The 15,759-nt window shown below is 38.4% G+C and overlaps 2 protein-coding genes across 6 annotated transcripts in view; one reads left to right on the top strand and one right to left on the bottom strand.

Annotated features, from left to right (window-relative positions):
• Positions 1-709, bottom strand: part of CNOT9 (CCR4-NOT transcription complex subunit 9) — a 30,855-nt gene extending 30,146 nt beyond the window's left edge. The window contains exon 1 of one of the 2 annotated variants that reach the window (XM_059393475.1): positions 545-709. In XM_059393475.1, the coding sequence (XP_059249458.1) occupies positions 545-568 (24 nt within the window). In that variant the 5' untranslated portion in view covers positions 569-709. The remainder of the gene's footprint in view (positions 1-544) is intronic. The other variant, XM_059393474.1, reaches the window with a different exon arrangement.
• A 357-nt stretch (positions 710-1,066) lies between these two features.
• USP37 (ubiquitin specific peptidase 37) overlaps positions 1,067-15,759 on the top strand; it is an 86,977-nt gene continuing 72,284 nt past the window's right edge. For 2 of the 4 annotated variants that reach the window (XM_059393471.1, XM_059393468.1), the window contains exons 1-4: positions 1,067-1,347; positions 5,870-6,010; positions 10,544-10,767; positions 14,340-14,511. In XM_059393471.1, the coding sequence (XP_059249454.1) occupies positions 10,612-10,767; positions 14,340-14,511 (328 nt within the window). In that variant the 5' untranslated portion in view covers positions 1,067-1,347; positions 5,870-6,010; positions 10,544-10,611. The remainder of the gene's footprint in view (positions 1,348-5,869; positions 6,011-10,543; positions 10,768-14,339; positions 14,512-15,759) is intronic. The other 2 variants (XM_059393469.1, XM_059393470.1) reach the window with 2 other exon arrangements.

Genomic DNA, 15,759 nt, shown 5'->3' with positions numbered 1-15,759 from the left:
AAATGAGATGTGGGAATAAGGTTTTAAACGCAGAGTATCGTAAGTCGGGCATAATAATTATTCATTTCTCCCGGTCTCCTATTTTCCACCTGTAAAGTAAGTGGTGTGAGTTAGAAGCCATTTCCTTCCCGCTGTGAAGTGCCCGGGCAGTGAGTTCTGAGAGCAAGGGCCGTGTCAGATTGACCAAGGAATTCCCCTGCATCCCCGCCGGCGCCCAGCACGCAACCGGCACCCTGAAACCGTCGGTCAGCGCAATGAATCAATGAATGGCCGGTCCCGGCCGCGAGGGAGGCGCTCCGGCGCGGGACCAGGCCCCGGGGCCGGAAAAGAACGCGATACTCGGCGAAGGAGGCCGCGAGAGCCAACAGAGAGGAAAGTGGGGGCCGGCTCCACCACAGTCAAGGCGCAACGAGGAGAGGGCCGGGGCCTCGCAGATTGAGGGCAAGGACCTGGAGTCCGGGCCCCACACGGGGACCTGGGAGAGCAGGCCGAAACGCGCGGCTAGAGAGGGTCTGGGCCCAGGCCGGAACGCCCAGTCACTCACCGCAGCCGTCGCCAGGCTGTGCATGTTGGGAGCGGCCGCCGCTCTTCTCCCACTGCCGGACGCGTCGCAGCCGCGTCCCCGTTTCAGTGGCTCTGCCGCCAAAGATGAAGAGCCGCGGCAGCCGCCATCCGCCTCCGGCTCGCTCCGCCCCCTTCGCAGCCCTATGACCTTTCACCCCTGACCCCGCCCACACACCTCTTCCCGCTTCCCAGCTCCCGGCGGAGTTTACAATCCCAAAGTCTGTCCTTTGCCCCTTAAGATTCTGGGCCAGAAGGACGTCCGCCACCTACTAGTCCCCGCATCCTCTGGTTTCGAGCAGGTATCCCCAGAGAGGGGCGTGAACTCTGACTCTCCTCCAGAGGCCAGTGAAGGGCGGGAAAAGCCGAGCAGTCTCGGAGGACAAGTAGTGCGCATGCCCGACTGGGCTGTGTTAGGAGGGAAATGGTGGGGGGTCCACCCGGCGCGAAGTGGAGAGTGCGCATGCGTACTCCTGCACGGCGGGGACGGGGCTGTCTCGTCCAGACTTCGCTCCCTCCTGGGGCGGGACGAAGGCTCAGGAGGGGCGGAGTTTGTAGGCTTGCGCGCACGCGCTTCGTCTGGTCGCGTCGAGTGTGCGTGCGTGCGTGCGTGTTTGCGTGTGGTCACAGTTCCCGCCATCAGCCGCTCTCCCTGACTAGGGGGAGTGAGCGGCTCCTCTTTTTCGTGCCCGGTGTCCCTTCCTTCCTTACCCCCGGCTCCTCCCCCTCCGCACGGACTCTCTGCTTCCGGCAGGCCAGTGCCGGGCTCCGGACCCGCAGGCACAGGTAAGGCGCGCCGGGCCGACGAGCTTCTCAACTGAGCCGTTTTCCCCAGGTCCCCCTCCCCCCCCGTCCCCCCCCCACCTGCGGTCCGCCCACTCGGTGTTCACTCTCCTGGAGTTCGCCCCGCTGCTGCTTAGCTCACCCCTACTCCCACGACGCTCCCAGGGCCTCACAGGTATTCCTCTTGGGTTCCCCCCCAGGCTTTCCCTCTTCTTTGACCTGGTCTTTACTGTCACGCTCTTCCTCCGCAACCCAAACCTGGCCCCTTTTCGCTGGGGGCTGTCGTCGTCCGCCACTCGCCCCTTAGCAAGGCCTACTGTCTCTTCAGGTGTCTTCCGTTGCCGCGCACCCATCAGGCCTTGGACATTCACTCTTGACCATTCTGCATCTTCCCTTTCCGAACCATTTATCACTAAAACGCAGTAATTGTATTTTTGTCGTGCGTTTGGTTGTTCCGCGTCTTCTAGTTATCAGACCAGGTTGTCAGGTTTACCTATTTTAGGTCATGATCCATGAAAGGAAATGATCACTGATGATAAAATCCTGTGTTCTGGAGAGTTGGCCTGTAGTGGTTTTGTGATAATCGTCTTCAAAATTTCGGCTCTATTTAAATGCCTTTTGTGGGGGGCGGGTAGGCAGTCTCTAACTGGAAAAGATGCCTGAGACAGGCTGTCAAGGAGGCAGTTGGAGCTCAGAGGAGAGTTCTGGGGAGGCTGTATAAACTAATGTGTGTATATCATCTGCCATGTTGATAGTAAGTGAAGTTATGCATGTGGATGAAATTGCCTAAGGAGAGTGTAGTATAGAAAAAACGGACCCAGGAGGGAGCACGGAGGGATTCTTGGTGTTTAATAACTGTATAGAGGAGGGCGAGTCTTTTGTAAAAAGAGATGAAAGAAGTAATCAGTAGTGTTGAATTCTGTTGAAAGATAAAGTTGAATGAGGATTGTAAAGCCTGGTGACATCAAAGTAATCGATGATCACGGCGAGAGATGTTTAATGAAGTGAAATGGAGTATCTGGGTTTAGTGTGAGGGTCTTGTTCACCTTTTTACTCTTCTGTCCTAAGCTTTAAATTCCACCTGTATATTGAAGACTTAAGAATTTTAATTTCCAGCCTTTTCCCTTTATTTTCAGCTCAAGATTAAATAACCAGTTCAGTTGTCTGCTTGACATCTTCACTTGATTTTTTATTCCTTAGGAATTTCAAATATGATACATCTAAAACCAAAGTCTTAATTTTTCTCTCTGTATCCCAAATTCTTTGTCCTTCAGTATTCTATTTCATTAAGTGGCATATTCATTTATCAACTAACATAAGCTAGAAATTTGAAGTCCATTCTTGACTTCTACTTCATCCCATGTATTTTTAAGTTCTGTATTCTATATCCAACACAGCTGGCCTTTGAATAGCGCAAGGGTTAGGGGCATGGACCCCTTCGAATTGAAAATCCACATGTAACTTTTGACTCCTCTCAAACCTAGCTACTAACAGCCTACTGCTAACTGGAATGCCAGTAGCATAAACAGTCACTTAATACATACGCTGTATGCTATATATATTTTACGTTGTACTCTTAGAGTAAAGTAAGTTAGACAAAAGAAGTGTTTAGAAAATCTTAAAGAAAATACATTTACAGTACTGTATTTATTGAAAAAAAAATTGTGTATATGTAACTCCATACATTTCAAACCCATGTTGTTCAAGGGTCATCTGTATGTCTGAATGTATTTCTATACATCTTCAGTATCACTTTTTTGAGCTCAAAACACAAATCTTTCACCCAGACTTAATTAGTCACTGGTTCCTTATATTCTCATCTGTAAAAATGGGAATAATAATCATCTTATTTGATTGTTATGAGGATTAAATGGCACGTGGCACACAGTAAATAGCCAATGACCATTGTTATTGTAATTGTTATAAGCTGCAACACTTCAGTATTATTGTCTGCCCTATTTTCTTTCATTCTTCCTCCTTTTACTCTCCTCCCCAAACCCAAACAATCACTTCTCCATTCAACAGTAACGTGTTATTTCTCTGCTTCAGTGGGTTTCCCATCACTAAACTGTTTATTATATTTAGGGTAAAATTCAAAATCCTTACTGTGGTCTACAGGATTCTACATAACTTGATTCTTCCCTGCTTCACTAGCTTCATCTTGCTCCAGCCCCTTCTTGCTCACTAAACTCTAGCTGCACTGCTTTTCATTTCATTAGTCACACCAGGTTATTTTCCAACTATTGGTCCTTTGCACATGCTGATTGTTCCAGCATGACCATCCCTGTGTAACTCATTTTTAAATAGTAGCTTAGCCTTTGCCTCTTCCTTCTACCCCCCAAGTCTTAAATCAGGTACTCTATTATAATGTCTTGTCATGCCTGTACTTTATATTTGTATTATTTTTTAGAACTTGTAATTATATATTGTGTGATTATTTAAAGCATGTATCCTATTAGAATATATGCTAGGAGCTATTTCATTTTTACTCCTCAAGAATTTGTTAAGTGAATAAGTAAACTGGAGCTTGTTTTAGGAACCATTATGTCTTTCAGAGTACTAGTTTACTGATGTCATCTGATGACAAGAACGTTTTCACTCTTCTGATAAATTAAAGGATGCAAAAGAGAATAACCCAAGAGTTTTCCAGCTATGGATGATTTTACTCATGCTTAGGGCATAGAAATCATTCAGATTGTAGGCTCTGAATTAAAGATAAACTTTATCTAGGTCGATTTCTCCCTTTTAGTCATACACTAATTTTATCTCTGCATTTGTTTTATGGATCTTTTTAGGAAAGAAAGCTCTTAGAAATCAGAACAGTGGTTTATATATTTTACCAATAGGTTAAACTATGAGCATAGTGAGGATGAGATTTCCAAAAATAAAGGAAAGTTCCATATTTAAGTAAGTTATTGTTTGTGGATGTGGAAAGCATTAAAATTTAATAATTTGTGTATATAGAACAGGATTTGTGTTGAAAAATGGAAATAAATATAGGAAGTGAATGAGTGCCAAACACAGAAAGGCATTTGGGTTAATTTTATGTGTAGTGATGAGCCGTTAAAAATGTTTCAGTCAGGGAGAATGTTTCAGTTAAGCGAGAAGAGAACATTCTAGAGATACGCTGTGCAGCATTGTACCTGTAGTTAACAGTATCGTATTGTACACTTAAGGGTTTGTTAAGAGGATAGATCTCGTATTAAATATTTATACCATAGTAAAATAAAAATTAAAAAAATGTTTGGGAGAGAATTGGCTTCAGTAACAAGTAGTTAGCACTTAAAGTGCTTATTTTTTTGTAGTACAAAAGAAATAAGGTAGGTTCCTGCCCCCACCCCCAATCACTTAGGAGAAAGTTAAGGAGACAAATAGTGCACTCTTCACTTGCCAAGAGAGAGTAGTTCTTTAGAGAGGGCATTGTAGGGCACAGGATTCATTGGATAGAAACATCCTGAGAGAATGGAGACTGGAAAGTGATTGTTGCTGCAAATCATTGATGAGGATGCACCGTGGTAGTGGTTAAAAACGTGGGTTCTGGTGTTAGACTTAGTTTTGTCTCTTAATAAATCCATAACCAGATAAATTAACTTAATCTAAGTCTCAGTTTCCTCATCTGAGAAATAGAGATAACAATCCCTGTCTTTTAAGATTATTGGGAAAATTAAATGAGATAATACATGCATGGTGCTTAACACTATGCTTAGTCAGTAATTGCATAATAAATATTAGGTGGGAGTGATGGCAAAATGAGGAGTTTCCAAATCAGGGTAGCAGCTATGAAAAGGCTGGGTTTTAGATGAATGAGAAAGAGGGAAGAGCTGATGCTAATTTTTTTTTTTTTTTTTTTTTTTTTCCTGGATGGAAGGAAAATGTAGAGAAGTCTGGGAGCCTCTGATAATGAGGGCATGGACTGTATCATCTTCACATTTGTATTCTTTCCACAGTGCTGTCAAGTTAAAGTAACTCAGTCATTTTTTTACTAAGTGAACAAATGAGTTTAAAGTTGATATTGTAGCATTCAAGAGGGCAGTGAAAGATGTTTGGTTAGAACTTCAGGGACAGTTGAGACTTAGCCTAAATTTGAGTAACAAACCCATAAAGAAAAGTAAAAACCAAATTTACTCACCTTTTGAAATTTGTAGCAGCACATCATGGAAATGGTATTTTCAGACTTAAGATATCATTATGTAACAATGTTTATAAAGTCAACAAAGAATATACTCTTTTTCACTGCCCTCTTAGTTTCAAAATGTAGCAGAGATAAATACACCAAGAACACAAATGGATAAGGTACAGGCCTGGAGTCCCTCATTTTGCACAACAGATAAATCCCTAAAGTCGATGGTGTGTATATGTGTGTATCTTAAGCATTATATTTTAAATGTTTTTAGTAAGGTAGCTTGTAGTTTTTAAATAATCAAAAAAAAGTTCATCTTTGTTGTATAAAATGATTGATTTTTTAAAAAATTTTAATTTTGGTAAATTGGATTCTTTTAAAAAGGCACACTTATATTTTCTTTAGCTGAGTTGATGGCTTCCGGAGAACTGGCATAGCTGCAAAATATGAGTAGTTCCCCAAGAAGAGTGCATTGCCTTTGGCACAAGGATCAGAATAAAGGTGAATTGTTATTACATAGGGTTTTTCAGTAAAAGTCACTGAAAAGTAAGTAATGTTTTTATTTGGATGTATGTTTCCAAGAGTATGCAAATTGGCGAGAATTAACAGTTCTATTTTGTAGTAATGGTTTTATTTTAGCATGCTTGGTCTACCACAGAACACCCCCTACATAAGGATGTTTTCATAGTAGTACTTAAAATATGTGCATTTAAATAACCGTACAGGGTACGGAAACATTTTTGTCAATATTATTGATTGAGCTTTCATAGAATGCTCAGAGTTAAACAGGAATTCTAGTAATTGTGAAAAAGTTAGGGAAAGAGGACTCTCTTTGGACCTACTTAAAGAATAATTTGATCTTGTTACACCTTGTCTCAGTAATGTTGCTTCGATAGGGAATTAGCATCATAGAGTTCAAAGAAGCCTTCTCATTGGCTTAGGTTCATAGAAAGTTTAACTGTTACAACTGGATCATGCTGCATACTGAAAAATAAACTTAGTTTTATTTTGTTTTTTTTTTTTCTCTTAATAGAATAGGACAAACCTTGATAGTATAATGAATGTATAAAAGTAGATGTAGTTAATTCATTTAGTGCAAGAGCCAGGAATGGACTACATTAAAGGATTAAGAAAAAGTTTTGTTGGTTCTACAAATTTTATGTCCTATACCTTTTAGGGTCTTCTTTTTTTCCTTAGAGGAAAGAACAGTTGCTAGTTGAAATGGTCAAGGAAGTATTCAGTATCTGAAGTAAAATTTCATATACTTAAATCTTTGCATCAAAATGTTTTAAGAATTGTACAGAGAAATTATATGTAGAAACAGAAGTAAGCAATAAAGTTTTTTCTCATGTGCTTTAGTGGACTTGGAAATCTTCACCTCCAATTTTGTTGAATAATGTAATTTTTAAAAATATGTTTTGTTAGAGGAATTTAAGGTCATTGACCTTTACTTACTTTGGTCTATAAAAAAAACACTAAGGTAATGGGGCTTTGTTTTCTCTTTTAATTGGTACCCTGACCCCTAATTACATTTCAGGAAAGGTGAGGGAGTTTGGCAGAACTCTTAAAATGAAGTTTCTTCATTGAGCAATGAATAGTATGAATCCCAGTTTAAGCAGGTTTACTAATGTTTTTGCTTTAATGCATTCTGTAACTGCGTATTAATTCTTGTTCTTCCACAAATGATTTTGTCTCACTGAATTTTTTTTAAAAGATTTTATTATTTATTTGACAGAGCAAGAGAGAGCATAAGCAGAGGGAGCGGCATAGGGAGAGGGAGAAACAGTCTCCCCACTGAGCAGGGAGCCCAGTGTTGGACTCGATCCCAGGATTCTGGGATCATCACCTGAGCTGAAGGCAGATAGGTGCTTAACTGACCAAGCCCTTCTCTTACTGAATTTTGATTAAGATATGAAGACAGCTTTGCATTTAGTAGAAAAGTTCAGATGCACATAGAAAAGGCTTAGATGCAGTGTTCAAAAAATGAGTTATATGAATTACAGCGCCTAGTAGTACTTTTATAAAGAGTTTAGTAAATATAACCCTGTATTGGCCATTTAAGAGGGATTTATGGCTTCAGTATCTGCTCTTGTATATTTTAACAGTAAATTGAGTAGAATTGATAGTACTGATTTCATTATTCTTGAATAATAAGTTTGTTTCTTGTGTGTCAGACACTGCCATAATGAGGACTCAGAGTTTAAAGAATATATTCACTGTCTTCAAATAGCAAAGTGTAGATAGAGACAAAGAAGTAAACAGTTTATGATACAATGTTATACTAGAAGCAAGCACAGGGTACAGAGGAAAATACAGAAGCTTGAAATAGTCTCAGTGTGAATATGGGATTGAGAGAAAAAGGGAAAGGTAGCTAGGAAAGGCTTCTTAAAGAGGAGAACGTCTAAGCTGAGCCTTGATTTTATAGCCAAGAGAAGAAGTCACGGGGATTTTTTGGGGGATGGGAGAGTCCATACAAATTCTCCAGAGATAAAATATAGTGCATGCAAAAGTATAGTGGTATGAGAACATTAAGGCTTTTGGGGGGAAATTACATAGTTCAAGATAGCTGGCTTTGAGGGGTTTGTGGGGGATAGAGAGGTAAGTAGGCCCTGGTCATAAAGGGTGTTTATGTCATGATTTTATTGAGTCTAGATTTTATTGTTTATTTATGAGGGCAGTGGGGAACTGTTAAATGATACTAAGGTGGAGAGTGATGTGATTTGATCTACAGTTCATTATAATAAAGATGTCTGAAAGGTGTATGGAGGTAGAATTGACGGGACTCTACCGTGATCTTCCATTTCCAGTTCAATACCAGTAATCATCAAGAGAAATCAAAGTTAACTCCTATGTTTTTGGATGGACAGCTGGGGTAGGAGAAGGGTAACATTCTTGACAATGTTGACAGCAGAGTGGAAAGAAGTCGAAGGACACATCCAGACAATGAAGCACCAAATTATTAATTGCAAAAAAAGTATTATCAACACGCTTTGCTGGTCCAAATTCTGTAGTTACTAGTTCGAGCAGTGCCGTGTTAACATATCTTTAAACAGTAGTGGACTTTGTTACTTTGATGGATTTATATACCTAGCAAATTATCCTATCTAAATCTGGCCAAAGTAGGCATTCAAGAAATTTGATGATATAAGTGAATAGTCATGGAGGACTTAAAATGCATAACATCTTTTAACTATTCTAAGTGTTTTCACATCTTTTTTAAAATTTTACTCCCAGTTATTTGATATTACAGTACCTAGAGGCCTCAAACTAGGGGGCCCCAGGCTGTATCCTGTGTATAAGGGTTTTGTTTGATTTGTAGCTTTTCTAAAAATAAATTTGAATTCATTGCCCACAATTTTAAGTGGGAAGTTTTGCATAAATATTTGGAATTCATGTTCTTGAAAAGTTTGCTGATGTGGCAATAACTGAGTTGACTAATTCTACCTGGTAAAATTAGTTAGATTTCACTAGTAGTTTTTATAGTTTGCCTACTTCAGTCATGTCACCTGCATGGCCCTTCTAGGGAGTTGAGTTTGACCCCTTGTTAACAGCTTATTTATTGGAGGTCTTTAGAGAAAGGTGTTGCAGGCAAGGAATAAATTCAGAAAGTGAATACTGATTTCATTCATATTAAAGCTTTTATCTGTTGCGTGCCAAATGTGTGTTATTTCATTTAGTTATGCAACCCTATGGCATTTGCTATTCATATTTACAGTTGAGAAGACTAATAGTTAGAAAGGGAAATTATAAATTAGGGACAGCTGTCTGCTAATAGCTAGGTCTCCTGTGTTTTTCTTTTGTATACTACTTTTTTTAAGCTTTTCTAGTTGTTCAGGGACAGGCACAGTATGATGATTTTTAATTTCTTAAATTATAAGCAAGAGTCTGTATTAGCATAGTTTAAAAAAATTTTTTTTAAAGATTTTACTTATTTGAGGAAGGGATGGCAGGAAGGGGGCATGGGGTTGGGGGAGAAACAGGCTCCCCACTGAGCAGGGAGTTTGAGCTCAACAACTACTCAGGGGCCCAGACCTGGGATCATGACCTGAGCCAAAAGCAGACAGGCAACTGACTGAGCCACCCAGGCACCCCTGTATTAGCATTGTTTTTAGAGATTTGGGAAGAAGATAAGTAAAATGTCTTAATAATTTTAGATGATTGTGCATATGTTTATGTATATACATGTATGTAACACATAATACTACTTAATGTTCTTTGCTATTATAGTTGTATTGCTGATATTTGGTAAGGTAGTTTGAAGGTCTTAAATATTTTTTATTGCTGTAAGTAATTTTTAAGTATTTAGAAGTTCATTCAGAAATTTGAGTATTTGTCAAAGATAAAATTGGTAAAGATTCTTTCCACTTTATGGTAATATTAAGCATAAGTGCTAGGTTGGTTCTTAGGAAGAGAGTTTTTATTTGTTTGTTTCGCCTAGAGAATAAATTACTTTCTCAATATAATTCTGGAAGTTAAATTAATTTGATTATTCTTAAATTTTTTTTATTCGCTTAGTGTTTTCAATACGTGTGGCTATGCTTACCGTACTGCCTGGTAGAAGGAATTGTTTTGTGATATGATTTTAGTATTTTGAAAGGAACTCCATTCTAAGAAATGGAGTCAGCTGACTGAAAATATTTTTTAACTTACATTTGAAATCCAAGACCCTTCAGCATTCATGAAGGAAGATAAAATTTAGTTATATTGCTATGGGCAATCACTTTGGAATCTTTGTGGAATCTTTTGTTTTCCTGATTGACATGCCTTTAGTGGCACCAATCTGGTTATTGATAGGGCAAAATGCAAAATGCATTTAAGCACTGTTAGGGCATAGATACTGGACATATGCAAAGAAGGGAACATGTAGAGAAGAAAGAAAGGTGGGTGGATTTAGTCACTGACGTTTGTGATAATTTAGTTGTCTTTCTTGTGCCTATCAGCTAATCAAGGGCTTTAAGAATGCTTAAGAAAAAGTGGTTTATTGAAATAGAAGGACATAATGTGGTTTATTATATGCTCTTTCAAACTCTTAATCACTCTTAGTGAATTGTAACTTACTATTTTATTTTTCTTCCATAGACTCTGTCAGGTGAAGGTGTATTCTTGCTTTTTAATTTGGCTAGAAGCAATTTATTTTTAAAGAAAGTATGTCTCCTCTGAAGATACACGGTCCTATCAGAATTCGAAGTATGCAGACTGGAATTACGAAATGGAAAGAAGGGTCCTTTGAAATTGTGGAAAAAGAGAATAAAGTCAGCCTAGTAGTTCACTACAATACTGGAGGAATTCCAAGGATATTTCAGGTATTACTGTATTTTGATGCGGAATAGATCTTGAATCACACCCTTTAGTGAATACCTTCTCTGTACCATAGTAAGTGTAATGGTAACCTTCCTTCTAGATTAACGTTTCTTCTTATTTCTGGGACACTAAGTTTTGTGTGCATATTTTATGAATTTTTGAATAGCATCGTTGATGGTGTAAAATAAAGAGTAGGAAGTAGTCACCATTGTTGAAAAGAAAACGAGGAGGAAGTTGAGAGAACTGAGTTTTCTATCAAGCTATTTTAAAAACCACAATAGGATAACTTTAGTTATTCCTTGTTTTTCCTTAGTATATATAATAGATTCATCACTGTGTAGTATTAGCTTTGAATAGCACTCTAAAACTAATGCCTACTTCCTAAATAATCCTGCCAAAGGTTGTGGTATGGACCTTTCAAGGATGATTATTGAAGGTCATTCTTACTGATGTTTTCTTCTAATTATAAACTCTTGAAGAATTTCATAGTTTTATCACTGCAGAAAATAGTTAATTTTATTTTTACTTCTATACTGTTTATTCTGTATAGCTAAGAGCTACTCATCTTAATATGATTTGAAGAAAGCAACATCATTTTTCTGCACTTTAAAATTCTGTATTTGTTAATTTGATGCTACAAAAGTATAATATTCATTCTAAACTGAAGTACTTTGTTGAATAACAATTTATGAAATTTTATGCTTGAGAACCCTAGAGCTGGGGTGAAATTTCCATTTCTCTTTGCATTTGAACTGTGAAAATAAATTGCTTATAATTTTGTGTATCAAAGATATTCTTAAATAGATTGGAGGTGGTGACATGGGAAGTAGAAACAATAGTCGTTTCCGCCACATACATGTATCTAGTAATTGGTCATCTCAGTGAAAGAAAAATTCCTTTTCAAATAGAGATTCGGTTTCTCAGTCCTTAGCCTAAAGTAGCAGTCAGTAAATATTTAAATATTTAAGCAAACAGTTCTTTAGGAGCGTGAGGATTCTGCCTGTGATTCCAGCCTCATTGCAGTTCTAGATCAGTTTCCATTCAGCATTTATTTTGCTAACCACTTACAGATTACTGTGGTGGGTAGTGTACTAAGGGTTAAGAATACAGAGCTGAACGAGATGCTTTCTTCTCAAACTTAAGCGTAATCAGAAGGATTTTCAGATGTAAAAATATTTTAGAGACACTGAAGTAATGCAAAGAAGAGAGTGGTTTGTGCCTGAGCATTTAGACGATAAATAGGAGTTTGCCGAACAGTGGAGGTAGGACAGAGGTGATTTCTATCCATGGACAAACACATGCAAGTGTGACTCAACCCTTAGGGAACTAGAAAATTATTTTAAAATAAATGGACAGTGGGGAGTGTAAGGCAGAAGTAGAGGCTGAAGAGCTAGATTTGAACCAGATCTTGAAGTATCTTACTAGTCATAATAAAAGGATCTTATTCTAAGGAGTCAAGAATCTCAAGTTCACTTTCATTTAGAGGCTAGGCAGATGATCATTTCAAGAGATAGTGGAAGAAGAGGGACATATAGGAGGTTATTGTGGCAGTTTCCATGAGGAATAAAAGTCCTGATTAAAGGATAAGACAGCAGGAAGAAACAGGAGGAGGAAAGAATGGATTTGAAGAGATTTCAAGATGACTTGACTCATTAGATTTAGGGAGTGAGAAAGAAAAGACTGGGAAGATTCCCAAATTTCTGAATGGATGGCCATGCCTTTCATGTCTTGGTAGGAAGCAGAGGGAAAGAATTGGGCTGGGAGGATTAAGAGAAATGAGGTGTCAGGCATTCAGATGTTGGTATCTAGGAGGCGTTAGGTAAATAGCACTGGAACTCCAGCAGAGAGGTCTGGACTTAGAGAAAAGATGGAAGGCCTCACCATATGGTAGTTAATAGAATTACAGGCTTCATAGGATTTTCAGTTGTTGAAGACTTCAAATTCAAGTTTATTCTCTCATCTTGTTTGTTCATAAACTTTTTCCCTCACATATTTTTCATTTTTAAAAAGTGGTATATTGATCTGAAATAGTTGTTTTATGTGATCTCTTTTCCTTTCGTATGTTAAATTTCTTGTTTAAATATTTCAGAGTTAAAGCCATTGAGACTATTGTGCTTTATGATAGAATTTTTACTGAAGAACATGAATTTAAAACCTACTTTGAATAAGTATATATCATTTGAAATTTGAATATAAATTAAGTCTGATAAAATTTTCATTCTTATCTAAAAATTGACAAAGATCAGTTCCAGTTTAAAAAATATAAAATACTATTACTTGTTTCTTTATGCTATTCAAGAGGTATGTCTTCAGCAAAAGGCAGCTTTTGAAACCTTTGTATATGCCTGCTGAGGGAGAACATTAGAGAATAAAGATGCCTAGTTGGCAAGAATTATTTAGGTAGTAAACTGCAAGATTTAATTTGGTCTTGGAGAAATTTCAGCCAAGAGAAAATGAAAGTTATTACTTCATAGCATATAGAAGAGTGGAAGAGCATATGGAAGAGTATAGAACAAATTATCGAGCCAGTTCTAGGGAATGGAAGAAGTGAGCTAAGAGTTCAGAGTGCTCATGAGCTTCATGATTGAATGAAAGTTAAATGAGCCTGCTTACGCGATTAAAAAAGAAAGAAAGATGGGGCACCTGGCTGGCTCCGTGGGTAAAGCATGGGACTCTTGCTCTTAAGGTTGTAAGTTTGAGTCCCATATTGGGTATAGAGATTACTTAAAAATAGTCTTTTAAAAAAAAATACATACATATATATATAGATAGATAGATAGATGATAGAAGAAGATGTTTTTTCACATTGATAAAGGTTTGTTTTGATTTGTTTTTGAGAGGTGGAATTCTTTTGCAGGTTATAGTTTGGATTAATAAATCCTTTTATTTTTATTTTTTTAAAGATTTTATTTATTTATTTGACAGAGAGATCACAAGTAGATGGAGAGGCAGGCAGAGAGAGAGAGAGAGAGAGAGAAGCAGGCTCCCTGCTGAGCAGAGAGCCCGATGTGGGACTCGATCCCAGGACCCTGAGACCATGACCTGAGCCGAAGGCAGCGGCTTTAACCCACTGAGCCACCCAGGTGCCCAATAAATCCTTTTAAATTACAGCTACCTACACCAATTGCCAGATATTTTACAGGTGTTGTGTTTTCTCTTTTGTTTTGTTTTTTAAAGGGGGAAGAAATAAAAAGCCTCTAACACAATATGGCTTTCTAAACTAGTGCTAGTGTAATCATCTAGGCTCTGTAAATTGTTAACTCACTAGTTTTTTAGTTTTATAACTATGGCTGAAAATTTCCGATTTCCAATTTCCTACCATAAAATCAATAGTGCTAGGGTTACTTTGTAAAATAAGTTTTAATAGTAGGTGTTTGCCTTTCCTAAATGTGAAATCTTTAAGTGTATCAAGAAATGGGAACTCTTTCTGGTTAGAGGGAAAACCCTAAATTAATACAGGAAAGACTAAAAAATGTAATTTAGAAAATATAAAATTTAGTATGGCTTATACAACTTACTATACTTTGTTCCTGTGTATTTTTTACAATAACGATTTTCCTTTTCTGTTGATTAGCTAAGTCATAACATTAAAAATGTGGTGCTTCGACCGAGTGGAGCGAAACAAAGCCGTCTAATGTTAACTCTACAGGATAACAGCTTCTTGTCTATTGACAAAGTACCAAGTAAGGATGCAGAGGAAATGAGGTTGTTTCTAGATGCAGTCCATCAAAACAGACTTCATGCGGGTGAGCACTGATCTTCCCAGGGTTTGCCATTAACAGTTACTAAAGAGTATTACTAGGTAGTAGATCAGTATCACTGATGAATATTGACACAAAATCCCCAACAAAATACTAGCCATGAATTCAACAGTATATGAAAAGGATTATATACTGGGGCACCTGTGTGGCTCAGTCAGTTAAGTATCCCACTCTTGGTTTTGGCTCAAGTCATGATCTCAGTGTCATGGGATTAAGTCTTCCTCTCACATCAGGCTCCGAATTCAGCAAGGAGTCTGATTGTCCCTCTGCCCCCGTATGCATACTCTCTCTAAGTGGGATTTATTTCTGGAATGCAAGAATGGTCTGAGATATGAAAAATCAATGTGATGTACCAGATGAGTGAATGAAGGACAAAAGCCATGTGATTCTTTTCATGCAGAAAAAGTATTTGATAAAATTCAAACCCCCCCCCCTTTTTTTTTGAGATTTTACTTACTTACTTGACAGAGAGAGCGATCACAACTAGACAGAGAGGGAGAAGCAGGCTCCCTGCTGAGGAGAGTGCCTGAAGTCGGGCTTGATCCCAGGACCCTGAGATCATGACCTGAGCCGAAGGCAGAGGCTTAACCAACCGAGCCACCCAGGTACCCCTCAAAACCCTTTCATGATAGAAACACTCAACTAAACAGGAAAAGAAGGAAATTACCTTAACCTAATAAAGGTCGTATATGAAGAGCCCACAGCTAACATTCTTAACAATGAAAAACTGAAAGATTTTCCTTTAAGATAAGGAACAAGGCAAGGATACCCTCTCCCCTACTATCTAATATAATACTAATACTTAATGACTGAGCCACCGGGTGCCCCTTAATAGACCTTTTCTTAAGAAATAATGTAGTACTGGGTGTCTGTGGCTCAGATGGTTAAGCATCTGCCTTCTGCTCAGGTCCTGATCGCCGGGGTCTGGGATCATGTCCTGCATCAGGCACACTGCTCAGTGGGGAGCCTTCGTCTCTCTCTCCTGTTCCCCCTGTTTCTGCTTTCTCTCTGTCAGATAAATAAATCCTTAACAAAAAAAGAAAGAAAGAAAGAAAGAATCTAGTGCTTCAAATGAGTTTTCCACTATTACTGTTAGTCTCCAGCTCTCATTAGCAGAACTTTATTACTAATATTTTAGAGTTGACAAACTTTTAATTGAGCTTTTTAACTTAAATATAATAAAAATACTAGAAAATGAAGAGGTAGCAGTGCTACTTTGCTTGTATTTAATAT

The sequence above is a fragment of the Mustela nigripes genome, chromosome 3, assembly GCF_022355385.1.
Source record: "Mustela nigripes isolate SB6536 chromosome 3, MUSNIG.SB6536, whole genome shotgun sequence".
In the NCBI taxonomy this organism is placed as follows: domain Eukaryota; kingdom Metazoa; phylum Chordata; class Mammalia; order Carnivora; family Mustelidae; genus Mustela; species Mustela nigripes.
Note: the sequence above shows the minus strand (reverse complement) of the source record. Positions and strands in the feature narration are given on the sequence as shown.